Genomic DNA, 21,795 nt, shown 5'->3' with positions numbered 1-21,795 from the left:
GAGCTCGACATACATTTCGTCCGAGACAAGGTAGCTATCGGCGAGGTCAAGGTTCTGCACGTACCTACTTCACTCCAATATGCAGATATTTTCACAAAAGGCCTACCGAGTTCACTTCACAATGAGTTTCGCACCAGCCTCACCGTTCTTCCGACGATGTGACTGCGGGAGGGTGAAAGACATATATATATATTTTGTTACACGTATCTAGGAAATTGTTTAAGTTGTTAATATTGTTCCAGATTGTGTGAACCTCACCTCGATCCTCTCCTCTATTTGTGTAACTATTTTGGCTACATAAGCCTTGTACGTATAATGTAAACCGATGAGGAATTCCACAAGATTTCACATATAACATGTCAATCTCTCAGGTGGTGCTGGTTCAAAACGTAAGCATTTCCGTGCAACTTGGTGAAGTGGTGGCAATCGTAAGTATATATCTCAAAGTGGAGAAGATTAGGAAACTTAATTGTGAGTAGATTAGAAAGTATTGAGAGATAGATTCGAATAACGGCGAACGTAGTTAAGAAACTGTCGTCTGTGGCTGTGACCATAGAGGGATGGAGAAGGAACATAGAAGGTTAAAGTCATCGTTTTACGACTTAATCAGATTAACCTAACATGCCTCTGGATCCATTAAAATCCTAAATCTCAAATTGGATACTTTATATACAGGAGTTTTACTAATTAGATGAGCCTAGCAAGCTCTCTGATTTGAATGAGACTAAACCACCTCTTCTGTTTCTATAACTAAAATAAGTAAATATCTTGAGAAACTAACCGACAAATTCAAGAACATGGATAAACAAAAACGAGACTGAATATGAACTATACAGAATATACTTCGTGTTTGGATTCTGTATCTAAAGTTACAACAATGGTGATCTCTTGATAAGAGACTTTTATGAGGGCTGAACCAATTGTTCTTGAGGAAGGCTACACAATTGCTGTCGAACACGCGATACCAGTTGAGATGCTTCCTTGTCAAGTTTCAGCGTGTGTCTCCGTACGCTCTGTTCATCACACACAAAACAAAAGAAAACCATCAAGTCAGGCAACTTTCATGCACCTTTCAAAAATGTAGTGTTTCGATCTTGTTTTGTACCTCGGAAGCCCATAAGCAGTCATGTTCCTTACGCGGGATTATGTGAATGTGTGTCTGCAAAAATATAAGGAACTGTTAGTAGAAAGTTCCCTCCTCAGGAAATAAGAGAAATAGAAAGTTGAGGAAGTCAGTATGTGCTTACGTGAAATATGACTTGTCCAGCTGCTGCGCCGTTGTTAACCAATAAGTTAAATGAATCTGATAAAATAGTTTGATCAGGATCAGAATCAGAATCATCTACCTAAAAATGGTTAAAGGATTCCAGAAAGAATGGCAAGATTACTTTAGAATATGACAACAAGTGGCAAAACCCGTTCAAAGTCTATATTTTATTTTGCATAACAAGATAGCTATGTTTACATAACAAGAACAAGAAACTTAGTTCACAAGCCAGGTAAGGTATTCAGTGGTTGCGTCAACTAATGATGAGATAGATAAGGTCTTGAATAAAAAGCCTTGTACTCTTTTGTATAAGAATAACTATGGTAGACATAGGTTATGCGGAGATGCGCAAAGAAAAGGGTTTGAGATCATCGAGAGAACGGGTTCCTAAGGGAAAGTTACATTATCAAAATGTTAAGGTTCTTACAATTTCATTACTAATATATATGTAAAGACAGTTCTTATAATTTGATTATATCAGAGATGGATAGAGAAATAAAAAACTTATAGAGCATACCACTGTCAGTAGCTTTCACGATGGCGTTACTAATAAGAGGCACTTTGGAACACATGGCAGAAACGACCTGCATTCTCCTTGGAGGAGACCTATAATCAAAATCTTATACGCATATACAAATTTTCTATACTAAAAAAAACTTTCAAGCAAGAAGACATACAAATGGAACAAAAGTAATTTCCCAAAATCCATAAGTAAATAAAACATACAAGGTGGTAGGAAGAGGAACTTACTGAGGGAGGAGTTTCCTCCAAAGTTGGATAATGTAATTTGGGAATAATAAGGGAGTGCCTGAAACACCCAAAGAACAAAAGTTCATAGCTATCAGATTCAAGAATAACAAACACATGTAACAAAATGCAATCCATTAATCAAGATTCTAACCAAATTGCACCAAGTAATCAAGAACACACAAGTATATAACAGAGCATATGGCAAAACCAATTTTGATTGTTCTTTAAAAAAAAAAAAAAAAGAATCAAAGATTTGTTGACTATATTACCCATTGCTTAGTGGATTAGTATCCAGTATACACAAACACATATCATCCTCGTACAACTGCATCCAAAGAGTTCAGTTAGTTTTTTAGTTCTCTGTGTAAAGAAATTTGAAGAAACAGAGAGAGTTTTTAAAACCTTGAGACATGGAGACTCGCCACGGATAATCTTACAGAAAACACAGTCGTTTTGGAGATTGGATGATTCCAGTTTCCCGTCGTCGCCGGACGAAACAGAGTTGCAAACGGAGACCCTGAGAGTCGGGTCTCGGGACGGGTTCGGACCAGGTGGGTTGAGGTGTGAACAGAGGATCGCAAGCCTTCTAGCTTCCATTATCTGGAGTTGAACCAAATAATAATAATTTGATTCCGGAAACGAGAAAATAATAATGACTTTTTTTTTTTTTTTCAAATGACCTAAAAAGATCGAAATTATTACATTTTATTTTTATTTAAGTTAATTAATGAGGATGAAGATTGAGAGGAGAAGAGTGGATCATGTTTTGTTTTATCCACAACCATCCATGTGATGAGACGCTGTGTCACACAGTTCACTGTTTTATATTTTTTCTTTCATTAAGAATTCATAAAAATCTCCAAATATGATCATTAGATCCTGTAGAATTTAGATTTAAGGGAAATTATGACTAATATTTTTTTTGGGAGAAATTGTACAAGAGATGACTAATTAAAAGAATGACATATTTGCTATTCAAAGTTGCAATTGTAGAGGAAAATCAATATGATTCCTCGAAGAATATTATACAACGTACAACGGGATATATAGGCTAGATAAAAAAATTCATGATAAGATCTTTAACAGCTGTACATAATAACAAGATCATATTCTCTAACTATAACTAAGATCACAGAAATACGGTATTATTTCTATTCGTCCCCTCAAGATGGACGACTAGAAGAGAGACCAATTGGACAAGTTAACCAATATAAAAGAACGAGAGACCGGCTTTGTCAATGCATCTGCCAACTGATCCCTGGTAGACACATGAGAGACTCGAAAAAACCATATTGGACCAATTCACGAACAAAATGATAATCTAAAGCCACATGTTTCATTCCCGAATGAAACATAGGATTAGCAACAAGATACGATGCTCCTACATTGTCACAATATATGATAGGCTGGGTTACAAACTTGATGCCCAACTCCCGTAGAAAAGACACAACCCAACAGAGCTCTGAAGTTGCGTCAGCAACAGCCCAATATTCCTGCCTCTCTAGAAGAGCGAGAAACAGATTTTTGCTTCTTAGAAGACCAAGCAACATGATTACTACCAAGATAAATGATATATGCCCATGTCGAAGTGTAATCATCCTTGTTGTTTCTCCAATCAGCATCTGAGAAGGCATGAAGAGCAATGGTATTGTTGCGACGAAGAAAGATACCACGGTCTTTAGTCCCAGCAAGATAGCGAAGAACTCTCTTGATTGCCAATCAATGAATATTAATAGGACGATGCATAAACTGAGATAACTTGTTGACAGAAAACGCAGTGTTTGACCTGGTGAAGTGCTCCCAACAATCTGACGATACTTTGAGCCATCAGGAAGTGGTGTTCCCGACGTGAACTCCAAGCGATCAGTAGGTACCATAGGTGACACAACCGGTTTGGCAGCAAGTATGTTAGTTTGAGAGAGCAAGTCAACAAAGGACTTCCTTTGATTTAACAACAGACCAGCCTATGATCGGTGAGCCTCGCCACCCAAAAAATAACTTAGCTTATCAAGATCTTTTAGAGAGAAACGATTACTCAGAAGCTCAATGAAGTGTTGTACTTGTGAAGCATCATTGCCTATTATGATGATATCATCCACATAAAAAAGAGTTTATAGAAGAGAGAACCCGAGTGTAACACAAACAAAGAAGCATCTGCTAACAAGTTCACAAAACCAGATTGGAGGAGAAACGTCCAAAGCTCCAAATACCAAGCTCTTGGAGATTGTTTCAGCCCATAGATAGCTTTGCGCAGTTTTCAGATATGATTAGGCTTATCTCTATCCATAAAACCGGCCTGTTGAGCCATGTACACCTCTTTTGTTAGATGACCCTGCAAAAAGGAATTGTTGATATCTAATTGTCTTAAATGCCAGTCACAAGAAACAATAACACCGAGAACAGCAAGAACAATAGCTTGTTTAACCACCATACTGAATGTTTCTTTGAAGTGAGTTCCAGGTCGTTGGTGAAACCCTTTTGCAACAAGACACAATTTTAATCTCTCAACAGAGCTATATGGACGTCGTTTTTTCCTAAAGACCCACTTGTTTCCAATTAAGTTATATTCCGGAAATGGTGGAACAAGATCCCATGTGTGAAGTTGTATCTGTGATTTAAATTATGTAGACATATAAGTGTGTCTTTCATAGCCTGTGCAACCGTGGCAGGTTCATCATCTGATTTTGATCTATTATGAGCTGCGAGAGAGAACTTGTTCACCCGCTTGATAATGTTGTTCTTTGACATGGTCTGCATCAATGAACATTGGTGACAGGAGCAGGAGCAGGAGCAGGTGCTAATGGCTTAAGAGTTTTCACTATTTCTGGAGATAAAGACACAAAAGGCGAGTTATGCTATGACTTCTCCTGCACATTTGCAGAATCGACAGGCATAGCAGGTGAAGCAGAAACCAGAATAGGAGAGGGTGAAGAATTCAAACCTGGAGGCGTAGGAACCGATGGAGAGGCAAGTGACAACACCGAGACAATGGTGACTGGCAGGCACCAAAATAGAGAGGGAGAATTAATTTTTAGAGGAGCCAAAGAAAGCTTTCGGAAAGGGAATTCTGTTTTGACAAAGTGAACATGACAAGAAACATAGATTCGTGAAGAGGATGTTTCTAAACAGAAGAATGCACTTTGACTAAGAGAATAACCAAGAAAAAATGCAGGGTTTAGAACAAGAATCAAGCTTATTTTGCATGTAAGGCTCTAAACCAAGGAAAATAAAGGCATCTAAATATTCTGAGTTCCGAATAACTAGGAGCGACACCAAATAACCTTTGGTAAGCATATGATATGCCATCGTTGGAGTTGGTTGTTTATTAATTGAATACACATCTACAGCTAAATTATATGTTCAGTAGCTAGTCAACATTGAAACATGTGTGAGTAATGTAAGACCTGTTCCATGATGTGACGATGTCTACGCTAAAAAAATCCATTATGTTCTGGTGTATTAGGTGGAGTAGTGAGATGAGAGACTCCGTTGGACGCTAGAAAACTTGCCAACGCCACAAACTCTCCACCATTATCAGAATAAAAAGTGATTAGTTTGTGTTGAAATCTGTTTTCCACAAGCGCCTTGCACCTAATAAACGTTTCACAAACCTCTGATTTGCTGCAAAGGGGATAGAACGAAACATAGTGCGTGAAGTGATCAACAAAAATAACTTAATATTTGTATCCATCAATGGACCATGTGGGTGAAGTCCAAACATAAACAATTACTAGTTCAAGCGGTTTTGTTGACGAGAGAGAAGAAGAATGAGCATAAGGCATTTTGTGGCTTTTATTGATAGAACAATCCATACAATGAAAAGAAGAAGAGTTTTTAGAATCCAAAAGTAGCAAAGGTGAATTTGCATATTTTAAAACTGAAATAGTTGGATGTCCTAAAATCTCGAATGCCAGATAGATAATGGACTTTTAATTGGAAGCTGAAAAAGTAATACAATTGGAAGTGTCTCAGCGTAGCCACAGAAACTCGATTATCAGTACACAATTGTTTAACGGAGACGAGATTTTAAGAAAATTGAGGAACATGTAGAACATTATGCAACTTCAAGGAATGTGTAGGGGAAGGAAGTAGAGCGGAACCCATGTTGGCAATTTTGAGATCTGCTCCATTTGCAACTTAGACATCCTCTCCTCCTGTGTAAGGGGAGTGAAGGGCAAGGTTAGAAAGGTCTGACGTGAGATGATATGTGGATCCAGAATCCAACAACCACGCTGGAGTTCCAGGTTGTTGCATCATGACATTGTATGCTCGTGGAGAAACAAAGTACTAATGTTGTTGTTGCAGAGAAGATTGCTGATGAGTGATGATACGATAGTGAGGACATCGTTTTACGCTGTGACTCTACATTCTACAAGCCTGACATTTGCCAAGGTATGGTCGAGAGGCACGTTGATCCGATCTTTATTGATGGGAGTTGTGGCTAAAATTGGTCATGTTGTTGTTGTGGCGATTGTTGTTGGAGCGGTGCTGAACTTGATTTGCCATTATTGGAAAGATGAAGGTGGTGGATCAGTCGCTACAATGGCTAGTTCTCGATTGATAAGCTTCTCATGAAGTTCAGTGGTGGATCACGGCTATGAAATCCTTCAATGAGTGGTTTGTAGTCATCACCAAGACCTGCAAGTATGAGACCAATCAGATCTTCATGAGGCATGGGACTCTTAATCAAGGTATGTGCATCAGCTTTGACTTTGATCTGCTGCATGTACGCATCAACAGTGGTGGTGCCTTTGACACATTGCTTCAGTTGTGTCGAAGCTCTCAGATGTGTCTCCTGGATGGTTTAGCATAAGTATCCGACAAGGTGTTCCAGGCCTGGATTGAGCTTTCAGACATAGCGATGAGAGGCTGATTTACAAGTTCAATAGAACCCATGAGGGCACTGAACAGCAAGCTGTCTTGACGCAGCGACGAGACATGATCCGGATTTACTTCCTCGTTGCCGAACTTGGTGATTGTCTTACGCGGAATTTCAGCAGTGGTGTCGATGTATTTGAGGAGATCATATCCACGGATAAGGGATCTGACCTAAGCACTCCATGTGATGTAATTGAGGGAGGATAGATTTGTCACGTTAATCATGTTAACGGAAACAGCAGGGATCTGGGAGGAGTCAGATGAAAGAACATTGGCAAGGGTAGATTCAACAGACGAAGAGGTCATTATTAGTGAAAGAAAAGAAGGAAAAATAGAAAAGAGAAGAAACGAGAAAATTAAGAGAGGTCCTTTTAGAAGGAAATCTCTCATAAGATGTAGAGGAAGATCAGTATGATTCCTTGAAGAATATGAAACAACGTACACCAGTATATATGATATTTTCTAACTAAAACTAACAACTGTACATACTAACAATATGATATTTTCTAACTAAAACTAATAACACAAAGATATGGTATTATCTCTATGGCAATTTTTATTATTTATTCAAAATTTATAAAAGTTGATTATATTTATAGATTATCATTTTTGGGTGGTAAACAATTAGTGGTGAATAAAAAGAATGAAGATTTTTTTGTTTGATTTTTCTAAATGTCTCATCGTTAGTTTGTGAAATTTTTTAACGGTGGTGTCCAACTGTCCATGCGACATATGTAATAGCTCTAATTGGTAACTCAATCTCCTCCTTTGCAAACGAACCGTTTTAAAGGTTACCAATAAACAATGTGATTGGAAGAAGCAATATAGTTCTTTTGTTTTCAACCTCAATTTATTTCATATATATTATGAGGCGATTCTATGCTCCTACTTACCCACAAAATAGAAAAAAATTATTGTTTGACTAAAATATATATAAAAAATCATTATAAACCACATAGCTTTCCTGAAATATGCTCATTCGCACAAATTAGGAAGACTACTCACACATTAGAGGGACTATTAGTTTGAGTTTTGTCAACAACCGTCGTAGAGGATTCATCAATCCAACCAATCGACCCATTTCTCCCAATTTCACTTTCTGTCATTTTTCAAAGTTATTGATTAGTGAAACGAAACTAATAGATCCGTCTTTTTTTAATATTAATAATATAATTAAATACTCCATAATATTTAATTACAATCCAAACAATTAATTAACAACAAATTAATATAAATCAAACATCGCGGAAACATATAAACCGAACTAGCATCCTAACATAGGTTCCAACAACAAAATAACATAACCAATAATATAACCGAGACCCTAGATCATACTCCTCCTCATCGCCATGATTCCGCGCTACACATGCATTACCTGCACCACAAACACAATGAGATGCATGAGTATTACTAGAAATACCCAGTGAGGCGATCCTCCCATCTACGAGCTAATCACGCAAGTAAATCAAAAGTACAACCACAAACAAAACATAACTAACCAGGCATTGAACAGAACATCCAATAACACATTCATCACACAAAATAAGTCATACAACCCAATCACTCAGATAAGCTCATGGTCATGCACTCACCTTATCAAACTGATTATAACAACAAATACAACCAGTTGAAACTCTCCTAACGTCTGCAACAGCCCAGAAACGCCCTACAACAAGCCACACAACCAAAAACGACTTTATAATAAAACTGGACAGAAACAACTGAAAAGAACAATCTCAAAGAAGAAACTCTAAAATAAAAACCAATCATTAACTATCAAATCCCTCCTGTGAAAAGCTATCCCTAAACGTCACGAAGCTTCCCAAAAAATCGCGTGCCGATCAGAAATCAAACGAGACCACGATCTCAGTTACAATCCCCGATGGTCCCAAACTCGTGTCTGAGAAAACGTGTCTCACGAAACTGCCAATAACTCATCGAGTTTAAATTCAAATTCACTTATGTAAAAGGGAGAATGATGATGAAACGCTTGGGAATAACTCTACCAAATTTCGTTATCTTTGACAACGTTGATATGTCGAAACTGTTTCCTCCCAAACCCTAACGAATTTTGTTTTCTGCTTTAATCTCCTTCACACCACAACATGTTTCTCTCCTCTCTCTCTTTCTTCCTCTCAACACTAGCAATGAATAACAGCCACGACCAAAGAGAGAGAAGAGGCATCCATATCATTTATAAATACATCACTTATGGCTTTCCAAAACCGGTTCTAAACCGAGTGAACTTAAATCAAACCGGGTAATTTCATGATTTCACATAAATTGATCGGTTATTCCACTTTTCTTTGGGACACGGACGTTACAACTAGATTTTCGCTTTAACACATATTACAATTTTTGTTGGATAATACATTTAAAATTTCAAAAATAAAATGTATACACATGAGAAACTAAGAAAAAATATCAAAGAACTAGTTATTACTAAGGGTTGGATATAGGTAACATGTTCAGTTCGAGTTTAACATGTTTATGAATTTAGTATCCATAAGATAATTTTATGTTCAGTTTTGGTTCGGGTTTTATCGGGTTTGAGTTATTTGGATTACATAAATCAGGATCTTATAAATACCCGAAATAATAAATACCCAAAACGTTAAAAATTGGTTAAATTTAAATATATTGGCTAAATTTTGAAAATATAAATATTTTGATATTTCAGTTATTTTAAGTAGTTATATTTTCATAATTATAACCATAATTTTAGATAATTAGATTATAGCAAGATTAAATATCATTAATATTTTAAATATTTAATTATATGTTCTAATTTTATAAATACCTTTATAGGCATTAGATAATCTCCAAATCCAAACCCAAACCTAATCGCACGAGTTTGATAATATAAAACGGTAATTTGATTATACTTGTATCTTACTCTGGTTTTTTGGGTTGAATCCTGGATTAAATTTTCGGGTATGTTTTTTTGTTTAAGCCTAGTTATTACATAAAATGATCTTCAACTGAGGTATCTTTTGCTAGTTATCATCTGCACGTAATATAAACTAAATATTGGAATCTCAGATTGTTTGCGTATATTCATGACTTATGGCCCCTCGCCTCTAGTAAGTTTTTTTTTTTTTTTTTGATCAACCCGCCTCTAGTAAGTAAAATATATATTTAGACATGGATTAAGAATGTAAACAATTAAACATTGTTGGAGGCCTTAAGCACAATTCTAGCTTCATTTATTAGGTGAAGTTTAAGAACAATATAATTTTTCTCATTAATAAGAAGCACAAACCTTATAATTATTTTCTTATTTTATTACTAAACACAAACCTTATAATTATTTTTTATTTTATTTTATTATTGAACTCATCATATATATGATACGAATTTCATTGTAAATAATTTAGTAACCACATTATGAACGAGGAGGCCATAATCCACAACAGTTGCATTGTTTAGGGTCTTTTCATTGGGCATTATACTTCGAGCATATACCCTCTAACCCTTTACTCCTCTTCTTACACACAAGCTCACAATCTTGAAGAACACATAGCCCCGTTTTTTTTGTTGATTGGAAATTCGATACATCGGTTCCTTCTTTTTTGCATCACATTCCCCATCACTCCTGTTATCAATACTTTAAATATAAATCTTAATTTTGATAATAAAAATAGAAAATATTATTTCCATCTAAAAAATGTTTTGAGAAGTCTTTCCCGCATAATGTTAAACAAAAACATATTGTACAAAAGTAATTTAAAAGTATCACATAAATTTACATTAAAAATACGGATCAACAAAAAGAGTAGGGAGATAGATGATTGATATAAAAGCAACAGAAATTTACATTAGAACTTTGGGCTTGGTAGATATGATTGATCTTTGATATCTAAGGCTTTATTTATGTAAATCCTTTCTTGTTTAGTGATTATAATGCTAGATAAGCCTTGATCAAGTTAATTCTAGACATTAGGACTTCTATGCCCAGAAGGTGTTTGATGAAATTCTTGAACCAAACTATTCAAGAGCTTTGCATTCCTAGCCAATGGAAATTGATGATTAGGGTGTTTAGTGGAATAAAGACTTGATTTTAATGCATGCTTATCTTGTGATTGCCTTTGGAAATTATTGATGATTGCTTGATTTGCTTAGAATCTTTATCATAGAAGTGAATTGATTTACATAAGTGTTCTTGTCCTAAGGATTGTTCTTGATTGTTTTGCTTAGATATCTAGGATTGATTAGCTATCTCCCAAGTCAATTACCTTGCCCAAGGTTCATTTGTTTAATCTTGATTTAAAATCTGTTCTTAGTTGTGTCCTTGTTTGTTTTGAGTTTGTATTGCTTTGAGTTTGCTTTTCTCTCTTTCTTTAATCCATTTTGTTAATTAAGATTGTTACAAAATAACCAATTCCTGTTTAAGTTTAGATTAAGCATCTTTGTGTATTCTTAGTGAGTTGATTAAGGCAGATTGTGGATTGATAATTTAATTGAAGTAAAAGTACTACATCAATTTGGCGTTGTTGCCCGTTTGCATTCAATTTGACCATTATGATTCCAACTTTGCTTGAGCCTATTCATTTACTTTACATTGTTACTTACTTGGTTTGCTTTGGTGTTTTGAATTCTCTTTTGCAAGGTGTATGAACTTGAGAAGTCAAGGCCAAGCAAACTTGATTGAGCGGGTTGACGACATCTACCGTTTTGAGCGAGAGAATCGCCGGATAGCCAGACAAGCTATGGAACACAACCCTCCTCCTCCACCTGGTCATAATGGAAATGACCAGCCAAATGATGATAGAGCTCCACACCATGTACCAAGACAAGCCCCTCTCATTGGAGCTTATGATGCACCTAATGTCAATGGACACCGCACTGGTATTAGAGCTCCACCAGTTGAGAACAATCACTTTAAGATCAAAGCCAGTCTTATCAACATGGTGCAAGGATCAAAATTTCATGGTTTGGCAATGGAAGACCCCCTTGATCACTTGGGTCAATTTGATAGGTTTTTGTAGGACTGTTAAGATCAATGGTATCTCTGAAGATGCCTTCAAGCTACGCCTCTTCCCCTTCTCTCTTGGTGATAAGGCTCATATATGGGAAAAAAATCTGCCTCACAACACCATTACCTCCTGGGATCAATGTAAGAAGGCTTTTCTATCCAAATTCTTCTCTACTACAAGAACAACAAGACTTAGAAATGAGATATCAAGCTTTGCTCAAAAGGGAAATGAGAGTTTTTGTGAAGCATGGGAAAGATTCAAGGGGTACATCTCTCAATGTCCACATCATGGTTTCTCCAAAGAATCACAGTTGAGTACACTCTATAGAGGATTCTTGCCTAAGTATAGAATGCTTCAACCTTTTGTTCAAACTTTTCACTCACTAGGAGCCACAATTTGAATTCACAACCAACAAGTGCTAAGTATCTTTGAGGTAAATCAGTCATAGTAATCCAATGAACAAATGAGAACCAACTTAAACATAAACCTCATAAGCAAACTCAACATTACTTCTTCTTAAGAATTTAAAAACTCAATAAACCATCAAACATGATCAATTGTTCTCCAAACTTTCTAGTCTCCTATAGATTGATTCAAAGTACAATAGACAAGGTAAAGAAACAATAAAACTCTAATTCTCCCAAATTTTAGATTTTAACAATTCTCAAGAACCCTATGTGCTCAAAAATCAAATTTTTTGAAATTAAACAGCAAGCCCAGAAATTCTAACGAAATTGGAACTAGCTAGCATCAATATCAAGCTAAACAACCTAAAATAAAGACATAATAGCTGGGAAGTCCAATCTTACACTTATTGGAATAAAACTTTAGAAGAGAGGGTTGGTTTCTGACCTTGTTTCCGACGAGGAGTTATGCAGAACTAGCAGATGAGATTATAATTAATGGAAAGAGCTTTCAAAACCGAAACCAACACACCAAAAATCTTTGAAAACGATTGAGAAATGAGAGAGATACAAGGTTTTTAGTGTTCTAAGGGTGGTGGAGCTTGAAAATCGACAAAGTGAGGAAGAGAAAGATGGAATTCGGGTTTTAGAGTGTTGAGAGAAGTAGTAAACCAGCCAAAATTGATTTGAAAAGTTGAAAAATCATTCTGGTTTACTAAGATTGAACCGAATTAAACCGAGAAAGGAGAAGTAGACTTACCCGGATGAGCTCCATCGATCGACCTTTGGCTGATGGCCATGAACGATTGGCTGCCCGCGGCCATCACTTGGCCGAAAGTCCTTCCCGCGTGTACTCCCTGTTCCAAATATCACATTCCACTCTTTAGCTTTCACTCGGCCACGAATTGCCCGATGGGCTTCCCCAATGGTTGCACACGGTCATGGTCTGGCCGAAGGATCTCCCCGCGTGTTGTTCCTGTTCGAAGTCTCCCTTTTTACTCGTGAACCACAATCAGCAACCCTTTGGCCGAGTGGCCAAACCGCTCATTGTCCCTGTTTAAGTGTCCGAACTCTTCACTCGACCTTCACTTGACCGAGGGGTCTAACCGATGGGTTCATGCAGGCTCTATCTGACCGATGCACCTAGCCGCTGGTAGCTCCTGGTCAAAACTTCATCATTCACCTTCTTCTCCAAAGATTTGTTAAATGGCAAGGAAAGACAATAAAAAAGCTGGTAAAGGGAGTGAAAAGTTTGAACAAAATGTTGAAGCATGTGGAGGCAAAGCTAGACACTGCAAGTAGCTCAAATCCAAACCCTGAAGTTGTTGAGGATTCAAGAGAAGAACCAGCAGATATGGTTGATGATGAGTTGGAGAGAGACTCATTCCATGGTGAGGCTAGCACTGCACTTGGTTTCTATGACCCACCAAGAGCTTCAGCATATGAGAGGAGACAAAGGAGGAAGAGAAGAGCAAAAGAATCTCCAACACCATGCACCAGTAACTCCTCCTACTCTCTTGACTCCTCCATGAACTAGAGGTACACTCCAAGTCCTTGTACATTGAGTCTTTTCCTATTTTTATCTTTATTTTTCTTGTTAGTCTATTTCCCGGCTTTTCTCACACCCAGACTGTGTGAATTAAGTTTGAGGGAGGGACTAACCATCTAACATTGTGTTTTGTTTTGATTTTCAATTTTTGTGTCATGCATTTTTTAATAGCTATGTTTTGAGAAAAATCAAAAAAAAATTGAAAATTTTTAAAACCAAAAAATGCATGTAGCTTTGCATATTCATTTTTGTGTTTAGGATTGAGTCTAGAAGCATTTAGTATGCATTTGCATTTGGGGATGATGATGAAGTTGCCTTGTAAGAGTAGAGACTTAGGATTGAACCCACATCCCTCATTTATAGTTCATTGGTGCTTGTTTAATCTTTGGGAAAAAATGAAGAATCTAAGCTTAAAGCATTGTGTCACTTGAAAAAATTTTCTTCTAGTGTAAAGCTTGCATGATCATTGCTGCATCTCTATATTATTTGGATTTTAATTTGATCTTTAAATTATCTTGCATATGGACTATGAATGCTAGCTCATGGAAATTTCATTTGGGTTGTTAACAATCTCTATTTGCCACTCTATTTTAATTAACCCAATCTCTTGTCATACCTTTGAACACCAACCTTTTCTTTCAAGCCTTGTGTTAATTTGTTGAGTGAGGCATCTTTGTTGATAATGCTATAGGTTGTGAAATCTTGAGAGTATTGAGAATGACAAAGAACTGGCTCTTGTTTTAGCTAGGTTTGGAATCCTTAAAACTAGCTAATAGGACTGGTTTTGAAAAAAGAAATAGGTGGTTAGAATTTTGATTTGGATAAAGGTTTGGAAACAAGAGAGATTAAGGGGGGAGAAAAGAAAGAATTACTTGGTCAAAAGAAAAGAAAAGATTTATCTCTACGGTTAAGATTTGGTTAAAAGCTCTAAGTCTCTTAAGAAGAAAAAGAGAAAGAAAAGTCTAACTGTTGTCTCCTAGAAAAGTTTCATAAAAAAATGCTAAAGAATAGCTTAATAAGAATGGGAGTTCATCAAAAAAAGTTCAAAGAAGTAAAAAAAAAAAAGAGAGCTTGTGTTTAAAGTGAAGCCTTAGAGATATTCAAAAGTTTAAGATCATAAATAAAGAAAAGAATGATGAGTAAAAAGGGTAGAAAAGCTTATAGGTGGGTAGAACATCAAGAGCTAAGCTTTGTATGCCCAAATTATTCTCAATTTTAGATAGGTTTCACAACTGTCTAGCATTCTTCTTTGTTTGAGAGTAAACTACCCAAAAGCATCATTGCCAACCACTTTATAAAAAGTCTTTCCCTTAAACCAATTAAGCTTGATTTATTTTCCATTTGCAAGATCACACCAAACACTTTAATAAATGTGAAAGAGATGTTTAATAGGATTGCAAGTGTTTACCAATAGATAGAAAGTGAACTATAGTGGTGCATTATGATAAGCATAGAAAAATATTTGTAAGGACTTTGATTGATCCTAGCATCATTGAATTACATTTAAGGACTGTGGTTTGAATCCTTTGTTGTTACTTTTTGGTTCTGAATCCCTTTTTCAAACCTCTCTCTCTCACTTTTTTTTTGGTTCTTGCTTGAGGACTAGCAAGAAGTAAGTTTGGGGGAGTTGATATCTTGTGTTTTTGTTGAGTTTTAAGCCTTGTTTTTGCATAGTTTTGTTGCATAATCTTGTTTTTCTAGGTTGTTTTAGGAGCATATGCATCTAGTGTGTTGTCTTTCAGGTTCTTGGAGTAATCTCACCACATTTGGAGCATTTGGATCTGTTTTGGAGCAAAGAAGCTAAGAAAAGTGAAGCTGAAGAAGTGACAAAGAATCAGGGACCATGAGCGGCCCGACTAAGCGGCCAAACCATGGCCGTGTGTCCCAACCGGTCACCCCTCATCGGCCAAAGCACAACCGATGCCACTTCTTGACGTCAAAGTTAGGGACCACACGCGGCCTTGGAGATCGGCTAAACGGTGGTCGAGTGAAGCAAGCGGTCCAGCACAAGCGGCCAAACGGTGGCCGATCGAGCTCAAGATGCCAAGAACAGGAGACGCACGCGGCCACCTCACGCGGCCAACAGCCGGCCGATCGAATCCTTCACGCCAAGAACAGGAGCCATCAGCGGCCAGCTCAAGCGGTCGAGTGAAGGCCGATGGAACCACACGGCCTCACCAATCGGCCCAGACCATCCGCAGCTGCCTTAGTTCACACTTGGTTTAGCTTTGACCCGGGTTTGACCTGGTCTGTTTTGGGTTTACCCGGGTTCCCTTCTATTTTACTATAAATACTCTAACCCTATTAAGGGGAGACATATCTTAGTTTTATCTCTTGTTTAGCAGCCACTTAGGGTTCTTAAGCTTATCTACTCTTGGTTTGTTGAATGATTGAGTACTTCTAAGTTTTTAATAGCAATTTTTTCTTCAAATCTCTTAATCTATAATCTCTTATTATGATTTCACAAAGATCAAACTCTTTCCTTTGTGTGATCATGATGATGAGTGAGTAGATCCTCTTAGAACTTTGGGCTTGGTAGATTAGGGAGATAGATTATTGATCTTTGATATCTAAGGCTTTATTTATGTAAATCCTTTCTTGTTTAGTGATTATAATGCTAGATAAGCCTTGATCAAGTTAATTCTAGACATTAGAACTTCTATGCCCAGAAGGTGTTTGATGAAATTCTTGAACCAAACTATTCAAGAGCTTTGCATTCCTAGCCAATGGAAATTGATGATTAGGGTGTTTAGTGGAATAAAGACTTGATTTTAATGCATGCTTATCTTATGATTGCCTTTCGAAATTTTTGATGATTGCTTGATTTGCATAGAATCTTTATCATGGAAGTGAATTGATTTACATAAGTGTTCTTGTCCTAAGGATTGTTCTTGATTGTTTTGCTTAGATATCTAGGATTGATTAGCTATCTCCCAAGTCAATTACCTTGCCCAAGGTTCATTTGTTTAATCTTGATTTAAAATTTGTTCTTAGTTGTGTCCTTGTTTGTTTTGAGTTTGTATTGCTTTGAGTTTGCTTTGCTCTCTTTCTTTAATCCATTTTGTTAATTAAGATTGTTACAAAAGAACCAATTCCTATTTAAGGTTAGATTAAGCATCTTTGTGTATTCTTAGTGAGTTGATTAATGCAGATTGTAGATTGATAATTTGATTGAAGTAAAAGTACTACATCAAGAGAATTGAAGGATCTTTTTCATCCTCGATGATAAAAATGAATGGATGATTTTTAAAAATTTATAAAGAAATAACTAATAAGAAATGTTTCTTATATATATATATAAGAAGAAAATTGATGTGTTTCACACAAAACATGTCTACTTTGAGCTTACTCCCTTCTTTAATTCTGATCTAAAAGGATCTTGATTTAGTCATTAATTTTTTCTCATTTGTTGTTGTGTTTAAATTTTAGACCGAGTCATTTTTTACTAAAATGTTTAGTTTAAGGGAAAAAAGCTTAAAAACCTTTGTTTATTTTTTATTTGGACGTTTAATACTTGGTATTTTTCAGTTGGAAGAAAAATACCTCCATTAATTAAAACGAACAAATTAATATCCAAAAATATAAATGTTGCTATTTTCATACTCGTGTTTTCAAAACAAAATTAAAATTTCAAATTTACCCTTATCATCTTAATTAAAATTAATAATTACTTTCTCTATATTAAATTATCTGGTTTTATTTTAACCCGATTATCATCACCACCGAAATTTGATGTTGTCGTGTGAAGAAAATTCCGATAAACTTTCTCAATCCAACAAGCCAGTTCTCAATCTCATTTTTATACACTTCCCTTAGCTTCCTCGACACAGTGTTCACCCACTCCACCAATACTTTCCTTTGCAAATCCTTCTCTAGGAACAAGGAGAAGATGGTGCGATGGTGGACTGGGAACATGTGGCCATGGTTCTGCTTCTCGGTGGCTTCCATCTCCACGACTCACCTGTTTCTTTCTGTTTTTTTTTTTTTTTTTTGATTTTAGCTTCTCAAAAGCAACACCAACGAAAGGGTAGAAATAAAATACAAATACAAACTCGATGGATTATTCACCCAGCTGGATCCGAGCTTTATTCAGTAACGGATCTTCTATAAATTTACTAAATTTTTTCTGAAATTAAAATTGTTTTGTTCCTCCCGTAACCACATAACACCACTATAGAAATAAAAGTCAAATTCAAATTCTCTACAAAATCAAAGTCTGAATTTTAAATGTATGTAAATTTGAAGTAGTTGTTATTGGGTGAAGAAGTTATAATCTAAAATTCATGTAAATTTAAAACAAATATTCAATTTGGTTCTTTCACCGATCGTTAAAAAGCTCATCGGAATTACTTAACACGACACGAACAGACTCGATGGTGGTGATAACCGGTTTGATCCGGTTTAAAGAAAACCAGATAGTTTTAAAAAAACTAATTATTAATTTTAATTAAGATTATAAGGATAAATTTAGAATTTTAATTTTGTTTTGAAAATGCGAGTATGAAAATAGCAACATTTATATTTTTGGATATTAATTTGTTCGTTTTAATTAATACAGGTATTTTTCTTCCAACTGAAAAAGACCAAGTATTAAACGTCCAAATAAAAAAAAATGAGGGTTTTTTATGCTTTTTTCCCTTTAGTTTAAACAAAAGCGATGAAATTTTTTATACAACTATAGTATAACAATTGTAAGTTGATATAACATGTCATGTTTGTGATTTTTAGATATTTTGAAAGTTTTCTAGCAATTTTTAGAAACTCTATAAAGATCGTAATTGAAAACGCATATTTGTGGCTAAGTCTATATGTTCAAGTATGTGTACATCGACTTGGAGATTATATATGCATATAGTAAATCAGACACACAAGCTTTGTTAACGGGGTTCGTTTTTTCTACATCCCTGGGGGACCTAGTCCAGAACAAATCCACTAGAACAAGATTTCAATTATAATTGCTATGATACCGAGCACTATTATGCCTATCATTCTTTTCTAGATGAGTAAACCATCATATGATATCTCTATCTTATTGATGGGGCGATACCACACATCTTGTGTGCATATCTTGAGAATACTTTGAAGCGCACAGATCTGCATGAAACGGTCTCTTAGTATTTATATCAATTGCCCAATCCTTAGGGTTGACAACTTTCCTATTATACAACAAACATGAATTGGAAGATTAACAATTGCACAAACCCTAGGGTTAGCAATTTTCCTATTATACAACAAATAGAAATTTTCTATTATACAACAAATAGGAATTTCCTATTATATAACAAATAGAAAATTTTCTCTCCATGATCCCATCTTGAATCTTCCATTCAATATGTTCATCCAGCTCAGCAGCCGTCACTTGGCTTGTCCTAGTCGGCCTTAAGCTTCTCTTCTTCAAACTCTTCAATCCAGTTTCTTGTACTACTTAGCGTCAGAACTAGTACAAGAATTGCTTTAGACGTTTGATACATCCTCTAATATATTTAATTGTAGGGTTCTTGATTCAACACTTTATCTTCTCTGCTTTGTGTTAATCACTATGTCAGCACAATTACCAAGTGCTACCTTTGCTTTGCTCTACTAGCATATGTATCAAGTAATACTTCATCCCCTGTGTTAGTTATGTCAACTCTCTTTGTTTGAACTCTTGCACCACCACATGACATCTATCTCTGTATCCATGTCTCAACCACTTAGTACAGATTTCACCACATGTTCTAAACCTTATAAAACTTCATTCAATACAATATCTTCAGTAATTATTGATGTTAGCTTAGTTAATGATATTTGGATTGCTAGCCATCTAGTATATATTTATTAGCAATCAATGAAGTAGCTCATCCAGTCAATCCTAGCTACAACGTGAATCGATCCATATTCTTCCGAACCATAAAGAAAATAAGATACTGCTAATGATAGTTTTCCATGTGCTTTACTTTGGTGATCCAACACTATATCTAGAAACCATGAGACTCTACTTATCAACCAGAGGCTTTCATACTCTTCCCCAACATCATTTACACACACATGAATCTGTATATCGACGAATTTATTTTTATCTGACCGGACTAACATAAATGATAAATCCAAATGGATTTTGTTTCTTTGGTCTTAGGTGTATGTTGAAGACCTGTTATGTCAATCCATGGTTTGCAAGAGCCCACATATTCCTTACTAAATTTTCAAGATTCAAGGCGCAATAACGATTTCCATATTAGACCGGAAACACCATAAAAACCAATAAGTACTTTTCATTTAACTTTGAAATCACGGTGTATATCTTTTTTTAGATTTGATTTTATATTTTTGATGTTGAATAATAAATTTCCTTGTTAGAATTATATTAACTTTGTCAGTATTCTTTTTTTGCAGAATTATATAACATAGAATATGACGACTATCAAAATGGTAAGGACCATTCTGATGGGTGGATGATCTCCTTGGTGAAGTAGGAGCCGTTCATATCATCAACCTATTCTTCTGCAATTAACTTATGGGTGAAGGTTATTGATATCCCTATGCACTTTTGGGAGGTTGCTACTTTAAGAGCCATAGGGAGGAAGGTGGGTACAATCTGTGAGATAGATGAGGAGTCAGGGAGTTTCTGCGTTTCTGTTAACGGTTTCAATCCTCTTCTCTTTAAGCTAGTTGTGCCTTTTGATACCGGTGATGAAATTATTGTTTCTCTTGAGTATGAAAAATTAATGGGATTATGTGAGCATTGTTTTCGTTTAACACACGAGATGAAGGGATGTCCGGAGTTACTCAAGGGAGCTGGAGATCAAGTTGTGGAGAATCAATCTGATAAGAGGGGTGGTTTGAGACAACATCCACCAGCTAAACAAGGAGGGTATCACAGTGAAGGGGGTTGAGAGAAACCAAGAAAGTATGTGAAAAGGGCGTTGGAATTTCAGTCCCAAGATACTGTTGCTGCTGATCTGGGTCCTTACGGTTCCCGTCATCAAGAGAGGTCTCAAAGTTCGGTGTGGGGACAGAAGAGACAGCATAGTGTGGTCGAATCAAGTGGTTTTGGGGGACAAAGAGGGTCGTATTTGAGGGGTGGTGAGTCTTTGGGGCAGGTTCCTTCTTCTAGTCTCAACCGTAAGGGGACTCGGCCGGTTTGGCCTAAACCATTGTATAAGGTTAAACAGGGTTCAACAAACACAAGTATTCAAGAGGCAACTGATGATATTCATTTGGCTATTGAGTCAAGGGATTCTCAGGTAGCTGTGGTTACAGGTGGTTCGTCTCACGGTGGGACTGCTAAGGTTTTGGTAGATACGGATTTCATGGAGGAAACAGACGATCTGCTCGAGGAAGGTGAAGATCCAGAGGGGGGTTGTTTGGGATTGGTTGCGACTGAGTCGGAAAGGAGGGATGCTCCTATATCTGATCAGGGGACCAATTCTCATGGTGAGGCAGAGGCTAGTCAGCAAGGTATTTCTTCTACTTCTGTCCCGCTTGAGCTTGCTATGGGTGTCGTTAGTAGTGTTATGTCTGCGATTACTTTAGGAGAACAAAAAAGTCACAAGAGAATGATTACTAGCTCTCATGTTAAGAAGAGTGTTATTGGGTCTAGGATAACTGCTTTGCCTTTGGCTTCTCCGGGAAAACGCATATTAGCTAAGGCATTGTCTAAATCTGCAGGTATGGGGAGTAAACAGAAGGTAATTGGGAAACCGGGTAATATCACGTTGAGTGGTAAACCAGTGGATGGTGGTCGTCAAGTTAAGAAAGGGGCGGTGGCTCTCCCGAAACCACCAGCTCAAACGTGAAGGTCTTGAGTTGGAACTGTCAGGGCATTGGGGCGGACCTGACAGAGGAGTACTTGGGATATTTGTGGAAAAAGCATCATCCAAATATTATATTTTTATCAGAAACAAAAAAAATGTATTTCTTATTTAAAAAAGTTTCAGAATAAGTTTGGTTATGACAAGTTGTTTACGGTTGAACCTTGTGGGTCTCGGGGCG

At 36.4% G+C, this 21,795-nt stretch overlaps 1 protein-coding gene, 1 non-coding gene and 1 pseudogene across 5 annotated transcripts; all 3 read right to left on the bottom strand.

Moving 5' to 3' along the window:
• Positions 1–802: 802 nt before the first annotated feature.
• LOC104725339 (adenylylsulfatase HINT3) lies at positions 803–2,811 on the bottom strand. Of its 4 annotated transcripts, none has more exons than XM_087475903.1 (7): positions 2,420–2,811; positions 2,287–2,342; positions 2,018–2,075; positions 1,785–1,861; positions 1,248–1,303; positions 1,106–1,159; positions 803–1,013 (listed from the first exon to the last, which is right to left on the bottom strand). In XM_087475903.1, exons 2-7 carry the CDS (start codon positions 2,288–2,290, stop codon positions 903–905), a joined length of 360 nt encoding a protein of 119 aa, XP_087332029.1. In that variant the 5' UTR covers positions 2,291–2,342; positions 2,420–2,811; the 3' UTR covers positions 803–902. The 4 variants fall into 4 exon arrangements, with proteins under 4 accessions (XP_087332029.1, XP_087332030.1, XP_010442280.1 ...); XM_087475904.1 differs by having other exon boundaries at positions 1,785–1,858; XM_010443978.3 differs by having other exon boundaries at positions 1,785–1,851.
• A 7,469-nt stretch (positions 2,812–10,280) lies between these two features.
• LOC109127410 (defensin-like protein 147) lies at positions 10,281–10,485 on the bottom strand (annotated as a pseudogene).
• A 1,573-nt stretch (positions 10,486–12,058) lies between these two features.
• Positions 12,059–12,165, bottom strand: LOC147935140 (small nucleolar RNA R71). The gene has a single exon (XR_015573265.1). It is a non-coding gene; the product is annotated as a small nucleolar RNA R71 (small nucleolar RNA).
• Between the last annotated feature and the right edge of the window lie 9,630 nt (positions 12,166–21,795).

The sequence above is a fragment of the Camelina sativa genome, chromosome 11, assembly GCF_030686135.1.
Source record: "Camelina sativa cultivar CO46 ecotype springtype chromosome 11, ASM3068613v1".
Lineage (NCBI taxonomy): Eukaryota > Viridiplantae > Streptophyta > Magnoliopsida > Brassicales > Brassicaceae > Camelina > Camelina sativa.
Note: the sequence above shows the minus strand (reverse complement) of the source record. Positions and strands in the feature narration are given on the sequence as shown.